The 17,546-nt window shown below is 47.6% G+C and overlaps 2 protein-coding genes across 5 annotated transcripts; one reads left to right on the plus strand and one right to left on the minus strand.

Moving 5' to 3' along the window:
- Positions 1-1,647: 1,647 nt before the first annotated feature.
- Positions 1,648-3,769, plus strand: SPRYD4 (SPRY domain containing 4). The gene is made up of 2 exons (XM_059936208.1): positions 1,648-1,770; positions 2,128-3,769. Exons 1-2 carry the CDS (start codon positions 1,686-1,688, stop codon positions 2,664-2,666), a joined length of 624 nt encoding a protein of 207 aa, XP_059792191.1. The 5' UTR covers positions 1,648-1,685; the 3' UTR covers positions 2,667-3,769.
- Positions 3,735-17,368, minus strand: GLS2 (glutaminase 2). 4 transcript variants are annotated; one of them, XM_059936202.1, is made up of 18 exons: positions 17,008-17,367; positions 12,413-12,512; positions 11,851-11,972; positions 11,105-11,234; positions 10,493-10,572; positions 10,245-10,408; positions 9,971-10,029; positions 8,636-8,668; positions 8,296-8,354; positions 7,679-7,745; positions 7,479-7,529; positions 7,081-7,257; positions 6,253-6,384; positions 5,734-5,826; positions 5,503-5,564; positions 4,904-4,980; positions 4,554-4,617; positions 3,735-4,404 (listed from the first exon to the last, which is right to left on the minus strand). In XM_059936202.1, exons 1-18 carry the CDS (start codon positions 17,187-17,189, stop codon positions 4,248-4,250), a joined length of 1,809 nt encoding a protein of 602 aa, XP_059792185.1. In that variant the 5' UTR covers positions 17,190-17,367; the 3' UTR covers positions 3,735-4,247. The 4 variants fall into 4 exon arrangements, with proteins under 4 accessions (XP_059792185.1, XP_059792187.1, XP_059792188.1 ...); XM_059936204.1 differs by having other exon boundaries at positions 16,779-17,096; XM_059936205.1 differs by lacking the exon at positions 7,081-7,257 and having other exon boundaries at positions 17,008-17,368.
- Positions 17,369-17,546: the final 178 nt, after the last annotated feature.

Here is a 17,546-nt window from a genome sequence, read left to right on the forward strand (position 1 = left end):
TTAAATTATTTTAAAAATATTTATTTATTTATCTACTTGGCTGCATTGGGTCTTAGCTGCGGCATGCAGGATCTTAGTTGCGGCCTGCGGAATCTTTCGTTCCGGCGCGTGGGCTCTCTAGTTGTGGCACACGGGCTTAGTTGCCCCATGGCATGTGGGATCTTAGTTCCTTGACCAAGGATTACTCCCGTGTCCCCTGCATTGGAAGGCGGATTCTTAACCACTGGACCACCAGGGAAGTCCCAAAACTCCCTTTTCACTCATTCATTTATTCATTCAAAAATAGTGAACACTTACTCTGTACTAAGGGGAATACTGACACCCTGGAGCCCAGATTAACACGGGACTTAAACCCCATTCTTAAGATTTCACGGACTTCCCTGGTGGCGCAGTGGTTAAGAATACACTTGCCAATGCAGGGGACACGGGTTCGAGCCCTGGTCTGGGAAGATCCCACATGCCCTTGCGCCACAACTACTGAAGCCTGCGCGCCTAAAGCCCGTGCTCCACAACAAGAGAAGCCACCGCAAACAGGAGCCCGCGCTCCGCAACGAAGAGTAGCCCCCACTCACCACAACTAGAGAAAGCCCACGCGTCCAGCAACGAAGACCCAACGCAGCCAAAAATAAACAAATAAAATAAATAAATTTATTAAAAAGAAAAAAAAAATTCACAACCTAATGGTAGGTAGCTACCTGTTTAAACGTTCCCTCAGCAGCACTGGAGAGAAGGTAAGGCCAGTTAGAAAGCCAGTGCAGCAGTCCAGGGGAAAAATAATGTGATAGGAATTTAATAACAATCAGATATGTGAAGTGAGGGAAACAAAGAAGTGAAGGACTTCCAGGTTTCTGGCCTGGGCAAAGGTCTGGTTGTGGGTTGCAGTTCACCAGTCTGTGTAGGAAAACGAAATTAGCTTTAGACATGTTAAATTTGAGGTGACTGGGGGACATTCAGGTAGAAATGTCCAACAGGCTGTTGGATATACAGATCTGGAACTCAGGAGAGAAATACGGAGTAGAGATTTTGAGAGTTCTCCAATAGGTGATAGTGGATTCTGCCTTCGGGAAAAAGGCATTAGCTGAAATCTTGAGCAAACTCGGGTTCCCCCACCTGAGAAAACCAAATACTGAGTTAAACCTTCCATTGCCAGTCCTGAAAACACAAAACCAACACTTATTTAATATTTATTAGAACAACTGCCACTTACCCAGTGATTGCTATTTGTCAAGATGTATCCTAGGTAACTCTCTCGTTTAATTTTTACTACGGTCTGACGGCTAGACATTTTTGTTTTACAAATAAGAACATTAAGGCTCACAGAAGTTAAGTGATTTGCCCAAAGACACACAGAGGAGCCGGGTTCGAATAATACAATTATTGTTTAATTCTGAAATCTATACCTTTAACCATCTTGTTACACCATCTTTCTAAACGTCCTATTTAGTTAAAACGTGAACAGCATTCCTCTCCGCGGAAATATTGAATAAGCTGTTCCGGATGCAACCAGAACAGAATTCACTAAAATGGCGGCTCCCTGCGGAGCGCTGGCTACCTTACGTCATCACACTGCGCTACTGCCTCTCGCGCACAAAGTGCCAGGGGAGCAGGCGGGCAGATGGAGGGGGTCTCAGCCAGTGCGGAGCGGGGCGGGGCGGGGGGCGTGCCCTGTTCATCCGTGGCTCAAGATGGCGCTGCCCTTTGGTCGTTCGTTGTGCCTGTGCCGCTGGGGAGCCAAACGATTGGGGGTTGCCGCCGTAGATGCCCGCAGAGGTAGGATTATATCCTTTTACTTCCAAAATAGTTTCCGTCTGTTATTCCTGGAGCCCGCTCGGAGAAACAACTCCAGCCCCTTCGACTCATTCCCCCTCCCCCACCGCGTTGGTCTTGAGATTCCAAACCTGGGACGCTCTCTGGTTTCTTTAAATTCCAGGGCTTCCCCAGTCCGTGTTTTTCGGCTCCTTGGGCTGCCCATACTAAAGCGCCCCGACTCTCTTACCCGCTTGACGTTCCGACTCTTCCGTGTTTCCTCGTGATCTCTTGACTGCCTGTTTCAGATCGGAACGTGTACGTCACTGGTTCTAGAGTTCTAGCGCACGTCATTATCCACTCTCTTTGCTCTGCCCGCAGGCGTCAGTTTCAAACTGGAAGAAAAGACCGCTCACAGCAGCCTGGCACTCTTCAAAGGTGACACAGGTGTCAAATACGGCATGGTGGGATTGGAGCCCACAAAATTGGCCCTGAATGTGGAGCGCTTCCGGGAGTGGGCAGTGGTGCTGGCAGACACAGCGATTACCAGTGGCAGGCACTACTGGGAGGTGACAGTGAAGCGCTCCCAGCAATTCCGGATAGGAGTGACAGACGTGGATATTTCCCGGGATAGCTGCATCGGTGTTGACGATCGTTCCTGGGTGTTCATCTATGCTCAGCGCAAGTGGCACACCATGTTGGCCAACGAGAAAGCCCCTATTGAGGGCATTGGGCAGCCAGAGAAGGTGGGGCTGCTGCTGGAGTATGAGGCCCAGAAGCTGAGTCTGGTGGATGTGAGCCGGGTTGCTGTGGTCCACACACTACAGACAGATTTCCGGGGTCCAGTGGTGCCTGCTTTTGCCCTTTGGGATGGAGAGCTGCTGACCCATTCGGGGCTTGAGGTGCCTGAAGGCCTCTAGTATGTCCGTCACTGGAGTCCCTAATCACGCTCTTGGCCAGCCTCCTGATCCAAGTGTCTGAAACCTTTTAACTGTGCCCCAAGCAACTGCTAGCTCCCACAATTCAGTGATGGGTCCTCTGTGCAATATCTGTCATCTTCCTCTCCCCTACCTTGTGAAAGCCAGGCATACAGCTACCCTCTCCCCTCCCCCAGACTATTGCCAATTTCCTAGGCTACCATGAATGTACTTTCTCTGACTTGCTTCCTTCAGTCTCTCTGCCTCTCTGTGCCCAGGACTTTCTCAGACTGTATTCAGTCCTAGGGTCTTACTTTTCAGCTTTGTTTGAATTTATTCATCAGAATTTATTCATCACTGTGCTACTTCTCCTTCCCTTTGCCCACATGTAACCTGTTTGTTTTGGGGGCTCTACCGAATCTCTCCAGAGTAAATCCTTTCTACCTCTGGCTGGAGGAGTGGTGCAGTGAATGACTTTGCCCTTTCTGTACAGCACATACAGAGTCTGGGCTCTGGCTCCCTCAGGTAGTGCTTTACTGACTGTCAGAATGAGAACAGAGCCCTCCTTGCCTAATACCTCAGTGTTATGGACTCTCAGCCCCAGACAGCTGCAGCTCTCCTCACCCTGAGTCCATCTGCCTTAATTTGCACACCTCTGACACCTGGTCAATCTGTTGCAATCTTTGGACCAGTTACAACCATGACCAAAGAGGAAGAGACATGTGGGGCATATTGAGGGGATTAGTACTAGAAACTTTATTCTTGAGAAGTTCCATCTTCATTTCTGCTACAGTTGTAACTTCCAGAGGGAGGAGGGAGGCCTGAAGTCTTGCACAATCCATTTTGGGGCCTGTTCAGACCCAAGCACTTGTCCCCACTTGGAGCAGAATACAGTTAACCTAAAGCAGTATTTGGGATTGAAGATAACCTAGTGGGGTGAGTATGTATGTGAAATATGTATTCTTTGGGCTCTGTATGACCCTGTGGTTCCATCTTACTCTACCTTTATGATGGTGATGCAGCTGGATGGCCCTAGGGGAGAAAGAGAAGGACTGGGTCTAGCAAAAATAATAATTTGTGTAATTAAAGTTTATTTGAGCACAAAATACTTTCTCTGTCTATAAAATTGCTGTTAGCAGTAGCAACACTTCCTGGCCAAGGGGGGCAGATCTCTCCAGACTACTAAAGCCCGGTGCATAGCTCCTCTCTTTCTCTGTGGATATATACATGTGCGTGGTGGCTAGAGCCCCTTACCAGAGTATCTCTCTCTCATAATGGCTTCTTCAGAGAGAGGAAGAGGGGACCTGCGTGAAGACCTGGGATGATTTGGAGTGGGCTAAGCCATTAGGCTGTCCCTTAAGCCCACAATCTTCATGGATAGCTCTACTGCAGGAGTCCACAAAGGCACTTCTCTATACTCTGTCTGCCAAGGGAATGGGGTATTTTGACTCTCACTGAAAGCACTGCCCCCCCCCACCACCTCACTGAAGCAGTGCGGCCCTCTGTAGCATGTTTGGTGGTTATATGTTAAGTGTGTGGCCAGCTCGTGCTTTTTCTTGTGCAGGGACTATGCATGCCCCATGCTCACACCATGCTCTCTAAGTTCTCTTTGGACAGGGCCTCAGCTGCTGCTTCAGCCTGAGTCTCAGATGGTGTGTATGAGTCCTGGTAATCTTGGAGCAGTTTAACCACCTCCAGGTGGTTGAACTGCACAGCATCATCCAGGGGAATGTTGCCCCACCTGAGAGGAGGAACAAAGACCATGATCAGGCAAAGAAGACATCAAGAGTGCCCTGGTTATATACATAACTGTGGTGGCTGGAGGGCCGTGGTGGAGAAGCTGCTGCCCACCTCCCTTCCCCCCACTTCTTTCAGCTTAATCCTACTCACCTGTCCTTGACAAAAGGATTCACTTTGCAAGCCTCAATCAGGAATTTAACAACTTCAGTGTGTCCTAGGAATATGGGCAGAAGGAAAATGAGAGGGTATATAGATCCTGACCCTTTTGGTGTTAACATTAGTACAGACCCTTGGCAGCTGGCGTCTGAACTAAAAGGGGAGGGGGGAAGGCCTCTTTCCATTTTCGCTCCCTGCAGCACCCAATAAGAGCCTGCAAACTGAAGCGCATCTGGACAAAACTAGTTGCTGCCCTTGTAACCTTGAGGGCACATACAATGGGGGGTACTCTTGGTAGAAAAGAAAGGTCTTAGGATCTGCTTCCTCTCTTAACCTTCAGATACCTTCAGCTGCAGCAACATGCAGGGCTGTGCGGGAGTCGTAGTCTTTCTGTTCCATGTCCATGGCTGACAAGGCAAACCTAAGAGGAGTGGAAGGTAGCTGCAGTTACCCAGATCAGCCTAGAATCACTGGTATCCTTTCTGAAGTGGGGTCAGACTGGATGAGTTCCAGAAAAAGCAAAACAGAGCTTATGCCAAGATCCGTAGACCGTGTCCAGTCTGTGTTCTCTATCCAGATGAGACTGTTAGTCCCACGTCAGAGTGATGGGAGTGTGATGGTCCCAGAAACATCACTGCCTACCTGTAGTAGGTGCCCAGTACATATTTGTTGATGTTGGTAATCCATTTGAGGCAGGGTCCTTACCAGCCTCCTAGGACTCTGCTTTTAACACCCAGGTTAATCATAACAGTGGCTACCATTAATTAAGTTCTTATCACATGGCAGTCACTGTACTTTTTAAAAAAAACTCATTTAAATGTAGTCTCTGACCATTCAGTCTGACTCTAAGGTTGAAGCACTTAACTATATTGCTGTGTTAACGGCTAATGAGATCTCTGACCAGGAGTATTTTATTGTGTTTATTTGGTCAGAGTAGAAGTACCTTCGAAGAGCTGAGACATCTCCACTATAGGCAGCAAATAACAGGTTCACCACAGTCTTGTTCTGGAAAACAAATCATACCCATCTGAAATTAACTGTGACTTTGAACCCACCCATGCCCAGCTCTACCCTGTCACCCTCCCCCATGGATGCTTAGCCAAGGGTTTTACTGAAGTGTTACGGAATGTTCTCTTCTGAAATAGTCTTACAAGGCACCTGGGGTTTTCCTTACCCGAACTTCTCCCCCTTCACGCCGTGGGTCTAATTTCCGAGCGCAGTGCCTCAGATTGTCATAGTTGTGGAAATTGAAGAGAGATACCAACTTCTAGAATTGTAAGGCAAAAAGATTGTTTACTTCCTCCCTGCACTTAGTAGGAGCTCAAAATTGCTTTATTTTCTCATTCAAAAATATTAAGTACTGGGCTTCCCTGGTGGCGCAGTGGTTGAGAATCTGCCTGCCAATGCAGGGGACACGGGTTCGAGCCTTGGTCTGGGAGGATCCCACATGCCGCGGAGCGGCTGGGCCCGTGAGTCACAATTGCTGAGCCTGCGCGTCTGGAGCCTTTGCTCCGCAACAAGAGAGGCCACGATAGTGAGAGGCCCGCGCACCGCGATGAAGAGTGGCCCTCACTTGCCGCAACTAGAGAAAGCCCTCGCACAGAAACGAAGACCCAACACAGCCATAAATAAATAAATAAATAAATAATTAAAAAAAAAAAATATATTAAGTACTATATGCAAAGTAACTTACTTGGCAGAAGCTGACACCCCTATAGCTGTTGCCCAGCTTGTCCAGGGGAGGTGATAGACACATCATTCCCATGATATTGGGCACCACCAGGAGGATGGCTCCTGACACAGCTGACTTGGCTGGCAGGCCCACCTTGGGGACAAAGTTGGAACTGCAGATGAGCAAGAGGTGCCCCAAGTCTGTGTTAACAAGTTCGTCTATCCCAAATGACTTCATGGGCAAGGCCACACCCATCTCAACCTTTCGGCTTGTTAATTAGCTTTTCTTACTCCTGTCCTCCCCTGCCCCCTCTTAAATTTATGGCTTCAGTAAGGAAATATTTACTGAGTATCTATTCTGTGCCTGATGATGTGCTAGGACTAGGACAAGGTCTCTCAGTTAACTTACATTCTGGTGGTAGGAGATAGACAATTAAATAGGTAAACAAACAAATAGACAAAAATAATCACAACTTATGAGAACACGTTAGAAAAAAAGGAGGGTGCTGTGATAGAGAATGATGTGGGAGGGAGAGCCCAGTGGAGAGAGGGTAGTCAGAAAAGCCTCTCTTTGGAAGTGACATCCTGTATGAGACCTGGAAGAGAATCACCAGCCTGTGAGGGGCGGCAGAGGAGTGGTTCTGAAGTTGCACTGTCATGTGTTTATGTGTTTGAGGGGCTTACTGTGTCTGACAAACTCCCCTAAGGATTCTTGGCCTAATTGCCCGGTGGGAAGTTAGTGAGTGAGAGGCAGGAACAAGTGTCCACCTCTCCACCTTCAGAGACTCGGTGTCCCCTTTTCTTGGCTCTGGGCTCATGGCAAATGGATGGCAGGGCCAGAAGCACTCACATGGAAAGCAAACTGGCCCGAGAAGTCATACATGCCGCAGGAGTGCATGAGGCTGAGGGTGTTGCGCACTGCTTCAGCGCTCAGCACGCTCTCGCCTGTGATGGGGCAGATCCCGCCATTGGCCAGGGTGGCTGCCATGACACTGCCTGATTCACAGGTCACCTCCACGGAGCACAGCTGCGGAGACGAGGCAGAGGTGAGGGTCCGGTGTGGACCTGAATGCTGTGCTCTGAGGTGTAGAGCAATGTTCTTGACATCCTGATCCTTCAGTAAGTTCCCCTGGTGTTTCTGAAGGATGCCAGAACCACTGGAGGAGAGCATCCCTCTTGTGGGTCAGAGCAAGGAAGGCAGTGTGTCCCGTTCCCTTGGCGCTGGGCTGAATGGCGGCATCTGCTTACCTGGAAGTAGAGATCCAGGGCAGCCATCATGTCCACCCCTTTAGGAAAGCACTGCAAGGAAGAAGAGGGGAGAGCGTTTCTCTCAGGCCATCAGCGGTCCCTGTCACACTGCCAGGACCTCAGCCGAAGTCCCCAGCCCCCATTGCCCTTCCACCAGCTGCAGAATTCCCAGGGACTTTCTACCGGCCTCTCCCAGTTACCTTCTTTTCCTTTAGATAATAGCCGATGGCATAATTCCGATCCCCTGTTTCCTTCTCTGACTGGAATCTGAAGCAAACACCCAATTTAGTACTTGACATTTGAGGGATGGGTGTGAGGAGAAGGGGGAAAAAATACCTTCCCTGAGAGAGACAGAACTAGATCACACATGTCAAACTAAATCAGCCCCTTTATTAATTCTCACAGTAATACTGGAGAAAACTTCTGAACCTGAGAAAGCACTGGGTCCAGCTTTATCATAAAGTGTGAAAAACAAAACCAAACCCAAAATGCTCTAGTCATCTAGTCTAGGAAAATGAGGTTTTTGGCTTTGAGAGGCTTGGCAAGAAAGGGCCCAGGTGCAAACTCTCACACTGTCTTTCTCATTAAGTACCAAATAGAAATGGAACAAATCCTTTTACAAAGCAAACAAATGTCGATGAAGGCGCTCAGAGGAAGCTGAAAGGCCAAGGTTCCCCTGGGATTTCTTCTTCCTAAGATTCTCTCTATCCTCCTCCTCCATTCCCCGCCCCCCACATACGTACACACACACACACACACATACACTCAAACACACCCCCCCACACACATTCAGCCAATCCTGTGAACAGGGCCTTACGTGGCATTGCTGAAACCCATGTATTCATTCCCAGCCATTTTATTCAGATACTGCAAGACCTGGAAGAGAAAAAGGGGCATGGGAGGCACCCCATGCGTAAGGACCCCTACTAAACACACAGGCCGACTAACCCTTCTGCACTCCTCAGTCCTTATCCCAGCAGGGACTTCAGGAGGCTTTCTTCCCTCACGCCAGCAGATTCCTACACCTCTGGAAATAAGGCTTCTAGTATGGGCTGGTGCACCATCAAAGTGGGATTAGAGCCAGGCACTGGGGCAGCTGGAATGGACAACATGCCATGGAGAAAAGCAGCCAGGGGCTGAGCAGTGAGGGAACTTACAAAATCAAACTTCTCTGCTTTGTTACAGTCCATCTGCAAGGAGACACAAAGAGATATCAGTATTCTAAGCCTAGGAGGATGACAGGGAGGGTCAGAAGGATGTAGTGGAGATAAAGTGTTAGATTGGTTTTGCTACTGGGTGTGTGTTGCATTTTACAATTTTTTTTTTTTTAACAACTGAGACTTTTTTATATCCATGCATACCTAGTGATCTTAAAAACCAAATCATTTAGATTTTATTATCAGGTAATGAGTACAGATAAGCTCACCCCAGCTATGAGTCTCACCCATCCCTGAGTCTCACTCACATTTCCATTCTCAATGCCAACCCTCATCCCTGACTCCCACTTTCATTTTCCTGATTCCAATCCTGTTCCCAAGCCCCACCCCTATTCCTGGTCCCCATCCTCATTCCTTACACCCCAAGCTGGAGGCTTACTCTATCCTACCCCTGACTCCCATGGCCATTTCCAAGACTGGAGTGAGTGATGGGAATGGGAGGACGGTGTGTGTTGCATACATTATAATATTCAATTATATCAATTATATTGATAACTGAAATAAAGCTAAAGATTTTAGCTGAGAGTCAAGTCAGTAGGGCCTGTTTAGATGGGAATGGGATGAGGCAGGTCCCAGATACAGGGCTGTAGATAGAGCTATCCCGGAGCAAGGGGAGAGCCTGAGCCTGGTCCATCCCGCCCCCCCCCCACCCCCCCAATTGCTTCCTGTATTCGTCAGCTATAGTGTCAACACCACAGGGACTCTGACACTTGAGTGAGTCCCTGGGGGGGAGGGTTCCTAACACCACCTTCCCCAGGAAGGGCTGTGATTGGCTCTGGATTGTTGCTGCCCACACTGCTCTCAGGTTCTTGCTCAAGCCCTGGGAGACCTACAGCTGACAGGCTGGCCGGACACCCTTGCTCAAGGCCAACTCACAGCTCCAGGTGACGTGAATGGCTGCCCTGTTCTGGCCATTCACCCTTCTTTCCATGTGTCCCTCACCCAGAAGTGGCCAATCAGTACCTAACAGAGCTGTCCTCCCCCTGTGTGTGGCATTTGGTCCTTGGTCCTAGGCTGGGGTCAGGACCTGCTCACTTCCCTCAGAGCCAGGAAGCTCTGGGCTCCAGACTCATGGGTAGGAGCCGGGACACAGCTCCTTTTACTAGCATCCTCAGCGTAATTTGCGAGTCCTTGCTGTGTCTTCACTGCCCCCTGGGCACCCTCAAAGGAATCAAGTCCCCACCAATCTCCCTGGAGAGACAGGCAGATACGAGGGATATAGGAACAAGGGGGTTTAGAGAACAGTACCTTCCAGAAGGCTAGGGTGGCACTGACCTTGATCAGGGAGCTCACAACAATGGCACCAGCATTGACCATGGGGTTATGGGGGATTCCTGGGGAAATACAAACCACCCAGAGTCTTAAGCAGCCACTGAGCAAAACCTTTACCGCCTGCCCACTCTGTAGGATAAATGGGAAAGATCTCTTTGCTGGGGAGGATGGAGTGACAGAGCTGATCAGGAAGGGCAGAGAAACACACACCCTTGGGAGGAAGGTAGGGTAAGAAGGGGGCATCTATGAGTCTGGTCTGAGCCCAGGGAGTGCTCACCTTCCTCATTGAGGGAGAGCTTGTTGTAGCGCAGGCCACTGGGCTCCTTGCCCACGAACTTGTGCACGTAGTCAGTGCCTAGGGTGCTTATGGAGATGGCATAGGTGAGGGGCTTCACACAGGACTGCAGGCAGAAGGGGATCTTTGTGTGGCCCACGGAGTGCCTGGAGGCAAGCAGGTACCATGAAAGGGGTCGGACTATGCTCTGCCCGTGTGCCCTGCCTCCCCTTCCTCACCCAGCATCTCACCGCTGACCATCCACAGTGCACAGGGAGACGCCCCACAGTTCTGGATTTGATTTGGCCAGCTGAGGGATGTAGGCTGCCACCTGGGTATGAGTGGGTAGAGAAAACAGAGACAGGATGAAGACATGGATGTGGAGAGGGGGAACAGAGCTGAGGTTCAGGTCAGGAGAATCTTTTAGATAAAAGCTAAAATTCTGTCTTCTGCAAGACAACAGGGTTCCCTCCTGCCTGTTGTTCCTAGAGACACCCAAGCCTTAAGTCCTAGAAGGCCTTATATTTCTGCAGCCCCACTCGTATAGAGACGGCAGTAAAGCCCATGGAAGGTACAAAGAGAATTTTGGGGTCAGCTTCCCTTTTCTGTTCTTAGGCTTAATTACCCTGTAGGTCTCTTTCAAAGTTCTATTGAATCCTTATGTCAGCTGTCTCCATAAAAACTTCAGATTCCCTCACCTGCTCTAGAAATCACAGGTAAAATACATAAAGCCCTTGTCCCTATTTTTAGAGGTTCTGCTTCTCATCACTCATCCACTGGATTCCCAGCCCCAGGAAATCTCTGAGAAGCAAGGTATATCTGGTCCAGAGCCCTTGCCCATCCCTCAGCCCCCTGGCCCTCACTTTGCCTCCAGTGAGCTCCTTGGCATCCTCAAAGATGCGGTCCACATGGCTCGTGAACTCCTCAAAATCAGGAATGACGAACTTCTTTCGGAATGCCTGGGTCAGGAGCACAATGTTCCTGCTCACACACCTGCATCCCAGACACGATTGGGTTAGGTAGGGGGCTGGAGAGATGCAGCTGTGACTCACTCTGGAGCCATGGAAGTTGGGAACAAAGAAAGTGTGAGTGGTCATCGGGTTTGGGACCAACAGCTGTGTAACCTTTGGCACATCACTTGATCTTTCTGGGTCTTAAGTTTCTATGCCTCTAAAATGAGGGGTTGTAATGATATGGAAAGATTCCAAGACACAGTGTCTTGGGATAGGAGAAAAAATAAATACCTGAATAATATGTATGGTAGGTCATCTTTATATTTTAAATCTTAAATTATACAAGTATGTTTACATATATTCCTATATATATATGTAAATGCTTAGGACATTATCTAAAAGATATCTACTAATCTGTTAACAACGTTTACTTCTGGGAAGAGGGACAGGGATAGGGGAGAGAGGGAAAGGAGAACATGTATTTCTCTGTTGCTTGAACTTTTATAATAAGTATAGGCATATATATGTGTTACTTGTGTAATAAGTAATAAAGTTGAGGGGTTGAATTATCCAATCCCCAGGATCCCTTCTTGCTGTTAAAGTCTGTGTCCAAAGAACTGCTTTGAGAGCAGTGCCCTTGTTTCTGGGCCCCTCACTTTCGGAAGAGATCTCGGTCCAAGAGGCCACCACTGCTCGTCTCTCGAACCATGTGGCGCATCTGGCTCATGCAGTCCCGGAGCCGGGGATCTGACGTCTGCAGTCCAGTGGCCTTCAGTGCCTTCAGGGGAAAGAAGCCTGGTAAGGTCAGCTACAAGGACGATAATCCAATCCTAATCATTTTTCCCAATGGATAAAAATTAACTGAACCCCAACTACTACAACAGGTGGAAGATATGGGTTTGCAGACCAAGAAAGGATGGAATATAACAGTTTTGAAGGCTAATAGGGGTTTCCTGCCCTTTTTCATCAAGGCAGCTGGTTTCTGAACCCCTTGGGTCAAAGTCCCGAACCAAAAAGATAGGCTGAGTCAGAGGGTTGAATCATCCCACCTGGGGCAGTGATGGGATTGCCTCATCAGCCTAGGCATCTGCTATCATCAGCTATTCTTCATCCTCATGAAGCAACCCATTAGCTGCCCTGTACTTGTCCTACCTTCCTTTCCCCAGTTTCCAGAGATCCTAAGGGATCAGTGTTCTGAGCAGGTAGAGAGGAACTTACAGTAGTGAACTTGTGGATAGGGATTCGTTCCTGTCCCTCAGCAATAGTGTAGAAGAGCAGATCACCCAGACGGGACAGCATGCCACTCTCTGACAAATCACTGTTTGGGGGCAGAGACAGGGGAGGAGGACAGGAACCTGAGAACTCCTCCCTGCTTCTCCTCCTAGAACAAGGGCTTATCAGCAGGTAGGTGTCCTCAGTCTACACCTTCTCCCTGAACCATCTGATCTATCCCTATAATTCCAACCTTCACATCTGTCCTGAGAAGTCTTAAATCCTATTCTCTAACTTTCTTTTGTTCCTAAACTTCAGACATTTACTTCTAGTTGCCTTCTAAATACTTCCATTTCTAGATGTCCCATAGGCACTGCAGACTCAACATGTCCAAGCCTGAGATCATCTTGCCTCCCTCCCTCTGCTCCTCCTCTTGTGATTCCCATTTGGATTAATAGCGTTACCACTTACCCAGGGCGGGGACCAAGCCGGAAATGTGGAATCATTTGGATAATTCCCATACCTTACGTTCATAACCAACATTGGATGAATCTACTTCCATAATGTCTCTCAAATCCACCCTCTTTTCTTCTCTTCCCCTGTGCAAGCATGGTGTTGTAGAAAGAACCAGAGTTTGCCTTTAATAGCTGTGATCTTAATATGGATAGTAAGTCAGGTTATTTAATAAAGCTGAACCTGTTTCCTCATCCCTAAAATGAGGGTTTAATATCTGCTTCACATGGGTGATGTGAGGTTTAATTTAAATGCCATTCCATGAAAAACCATCTTTCACAAAGTAGATGCTCAGTAGCTCCTTGTTGTCTGTTACCTATCTGCTACTACACTCTCTTGACTTGCAACCCATCTTCCACAATGTGCCAGTTATCTTTCTAAAACTCAAATATCATTTCTCTACTCAAAAACCTTTGATAGCTCCCCAGTGCCTATAAAATAAGTTCTTATTTCTTGGTATGGCATTCAAGGCTCTTTAAAACCTGCCAACATTCCTTTCCTATTCTCCACCATGCCCCCATACTCCAGTTATGCCAGGTAATAAATAGGTGGCTCCCCAAATGGCCTAGGCACTGTCAGGCTTCCTGGCCCTTGTTGTTTACACTGAAACTTCTGCATGGAAAGACCTTTTCCTCCTTCACCTGCACAGTCCTGCTCATCCTTCAAGGTCCAGATCAAATGTTACTAACTCTGTAAAGCCTTCCCCAAACTTCTTGATTTTGCTTATGCTGCTGGTATGACACAACATACCATCTTATTGACAGAAGACAATCTCCCTTGCTTCACTGTTATGTCTTCGTGTTTTATACATCTTTGTCTTCCTAGAATTGAGCAAAGTCCCTAGCACACTGTGGCTCTTCAATAAAGAATCACCAAGTTACATTTCTAGGAATATCCCTGTTCCCTAAAGTATCTCTCTCACTGGCTTATAGCACCTAAAAATACAGGTACTAAAGATTTTTGATCTTCAAGATTTCTTCTATTAATATGTTAACAGATTTAGAGGAATTATTTTATCAGCTCATTCCAAATATGACAACTTTTTGAGATTAGACCCTTCAAAACCCTTAGACCCAACAATCTGACTTCCAGGTATTTACCATATAAGTGTATTCACATACCTACAAGGTAACATATTCACAGTCATTCATTGCATTGTTAGTAATAGTAACACTGGAAACAACCTAAATGTGCATCAACAGGGAACTGGTTAGGTAAATTAGGGTATATTCATATGATGGAATATTATGCAATGTAGAAAAAAGAAATGAGGGCGTGCTTTAAGTATTGATATGGAATGATCTTTAAGATATAATATTAACTAAAAGAAGCAAGCTGTAGAACAGCGTTTATAGTATGGTACTATTTATGCTTAAAAGGGAACATATATATGTATGCTTTTTCAGGCACAAAATATTTCTGGAAGGATATATAAGAAGCTGGTAAGACTGATTTAGGTCCCTCTAGGGAGATGAAGCAGGTGCTGAGCAAAAGAAGCAAGAGGGATACTTCCCACTTATATATCTTTTTATATATTTTGAATTTTGAATCATACAAATATGTACATTTTACCTCATGGATATGATATATTGATATATGATTATGAATATATTATCTATTGAAACAATGCATTAAAAAATAAAAAGCCCCTCAAGGAACTTGGCATAGACTAGGCATGTGTGTGTTTTGGGCCAGGAGGAATACCAGGAGAGGGGCAGTTCTTCTGTTTCTGAAGAAATCCAGTTGTTATAATGAGGCTGGTGCCTATAGGGAGGAAAGGATCCATGTGGTGGCAGAGGAAGGGAGGAAAAAGCTATCTGAGGAATAACTCAAGAAGGAAAGTACGTAGGAATATTTTGAGGCCAGGTCTCCTTGCCTGGAAAATGAAGGAAGACAGGAAACAATGCCACACGGCTGAATGTATCACAAGCATTTAAAAAAAAATTGCATACCCTTTGACCAAGATATGGATTGATCTGCAATATAATGTTGGGGGTGGGGTAAGGTGCAGAATAATATGTATAGTATGATACCATTTGTAAAAAGCGGAAATAATATCAACATATATTTGCTGATATATGCATAAAATATCTCTAGAAGGTTATACAAAATATCAATGACAGATGTCTCTGGGGAGCAAAATTTCCTAGGAATTTAAGAAATAATTGAACAAGTGCATAAGAATATGTAGTAACCAAATTGAAGATTGGTTAAATAAACTGTGATACCTCATACAATGGAATCTTAAAATGGCAAAATGGCAGCCATTAAAATGACATCATGCATGCCCACATTAAATCATATTAACAGCTGTTCATAAATGGGAAATATAGGCTACCAAAGAATAGGAATACTATGATCCTATTTTTGTTCAATTTTATATATACATATAGAGTATATATATGGGTTTAAATCATGGATGTATATTAAATATGGATATATGGTTCCCTCTAATATTGGGATCTTGATTTTCTTCTTGATACTCTATTTACCTGGTTTTTCTTTAATAATTAGAAATAAAGTTAAATATTAAAGAAACAAAACAGTAACCTAAATAACAGGGCATTTTCTCTTTGCTGTCCTCCTTATCCACCAAGAACACTTCCCCTCATGGTGTCACACTCCCAGAACCCATCCCCCTCCATGCCCTCAACTCCTTCTGCCCAAAGGAGCATTGGTCCAAGGCCTTTACCAAGAAGTCCCTGGGAGCACAGGCAGCAATAGGCAGGAGGATTAAGGTTCCTAAAAACACTTCCAATTGTAAATCAACTATACTCCCATTAAAACAACAACAGCAACAACAAAGCAAACCACTTCCATCACCTGACACCACAGGGTAAGGAAGGGTGTGTGTGGAGGAACCAGGGATGCTTCTTGCTCCCCATCCCACAGAAGGTGTGAGGGTGAGGGAGGTTAAGCCTTTTCTCTAACCCACCACCATTTCTCCCAAGGTGATTATTTGGGAAAAGTCAGGATGGAGAGTAGACCAGGAGAGAGAGGGTTTATTCTTTAAAGTTTAAACATTTTGTGTCTCCTTGAGAAGAGGCTGATGGAAAAGTACAGCATAATAACAATTCTCATTAATAATAAATAGATAATACCTTATTGGATGTTACCTGTCCAGGACAGGGACTCCAATGGTGGTGAGGTAGAGGACAGAGTAGTCTGTCTGGCTACTTTAATTATGGTGTGCATGTCTTTCTGAATGTCATCAGTAGATATCAATGACAAGGGAAATGGTCCATTTCCTGTTCCTGCTATAAAAAAGCAGGGGCTACTTGGATAGTGTCTATGTTGGCTTCTGGGGAGGACAAAATTTCCTGCTCAGCTTCTCTGCATCTCGAAGAAGCTCAGCCACCAAGTGTTCCAGGGTGGTGGGGGAGAGAGGTGCAGCCTCTCGGGCAGAGTTAGAACCCAAGGGAAGAGAACCCCTTAAATCAGGGAGCCGCCTGAGCAGCACATAAAACGGCTCTGACTGGCTCTGGTTTGGGAGATCTGCGTCTTATGATTCTTCCCCCCATTATAAAGATTTTCCTCCTTCAAAAACCAATCGGAGAACCACCCTTATTCTACAGATTAGAGAGCCCTGATAACGCACACACCCAACACATACGCAAGTATCTGCGCACCAGTAACACACGAGCATCACACACGCCGAAACACAGATAGACCACACACAGACCCAAGAACACTGGGACTCGAGGCAGTCTGTTCCATACCCACGCATCCCCTAATCCCCTAACACGAGGACAGGGGAGAGAAGGAGGGTTAGGATGGGCGGTGCGCACACGGCCCTGCACTCAGACACGCGCACCAAGCAACACTCCGCACCCACCTGCGTTCCCAATTAAGTACGCACCTTGGACAGGCACCATCCCGAGGACCGACCTGCCCAAACGCCCTGCCGGGCGGACGGCACGTTACCGCCCGAGCGCGGCGGGCCCAAAGCCCCAAATCTAAAGGAAAAGGCATCTCAGGCCAGTAAGCGAGAAGGGAGATGCGATGCTCTCCTTGGGGAAGGGGACTCGGAAGCTAGTGGGAACGACAGTGAGAGTGCCTGTCCTCTGCCCCTGTCCCGCGAGCCTTACTGATCCTGGTGCTGCGGCTGGTGGCTGTGTGGCGTCTCCCTGCCCTGCGCCGCGGCCTCACTGAGGTGGTGCCGGACGCCCCCGCCAAGGAGGGGGCTCCGGCTCAGGTGACCCCAGCCTCCCCGCCGGCAGTAACTGCCGGCCCGGCTCAGCGCATTCTGCAGAGCCTTGATGGAGCACATCCCCCCAGCGCGCCGCCCGCTCCGCCAGAGGTCCCAGGGCTTCTGAGCGGTGGTTGGAGGGAGGGGCGGAGGAAACGCGGACCAGGTGGGGCGAGCTAAGCAACGGAGTGCGGGACCTGCGGGGTGGAGAGGAGAGGCCCGGTGGGTGGGGTTGGAGCAGGAGGAGGCGCCGGTCCCTACAAGGCTCGGTACACTGCCAGGTGCACCCAATCCCCGCCTAGACAAGGCATCGGTGTGTAGTGCACGCGATAGGGAACACAGAGCGCAGGGTGCCTAGTGGCTGGTGAGAAGTGGGCGGTTCCTGAGAGTTGGGATGGACAATGCCCAGGTCCAATCATTGAGAAAGTAAAAAACTTG

Source organism: Balaenoptera ricei, chromosome 10 (assembly GCF_028023285.1).
Source record: "Balaenoptera ricei isolate mBalRic1 chromosome 10, mBalRic1.hap2, whole genome shotgun sequence".
NCBI lineage: Eukaryota > Metazoa > Chordata > Mammalia > Artiodactyla > Balaenopteridae > Balaenoptera > Balaenoptera ricei.

Bases quoted from the DNA above. Each gene is read 5' to 3' on its own strand.
- SPRYD4 (XM_059936208.1), top strand. From the start codon at position 1,686: ATGGCGCTGCCCTTTGGTCGTTCGTTGTGCCTGTGCCGCTGGGGAGCC. The intron at 1,771-2,127 runs GTAGGATTATAT...CTCTGCCCGCAG, and splicing joins CGCCGTAGATGCCCGCAGAG to GCGTCAGTTTCAAACTGGAA.
- GLS2 (XM_059936202.1), bottom strand. From the start codon at position 17,189: ATGTGCTCCATCAAGGCTCTGCAGAATGCGCTGAGCCGGGCCGGCAGT. The intron at 11,235-11,850 runs GTGAGGGGCCCA...TCTGGGATGCAG, and splicing joins GACCGAGATCTCTTCCGAAA to GTGTGTGAGCAGGAACATTG. The intron at 4,981-5,502 runs GTACTTCTACTC...CACTCCTCTTAG, and splicing joins GATGTCTCAGCTCTTCGAAG to GTTTGCCTTGTCAGCCATGG.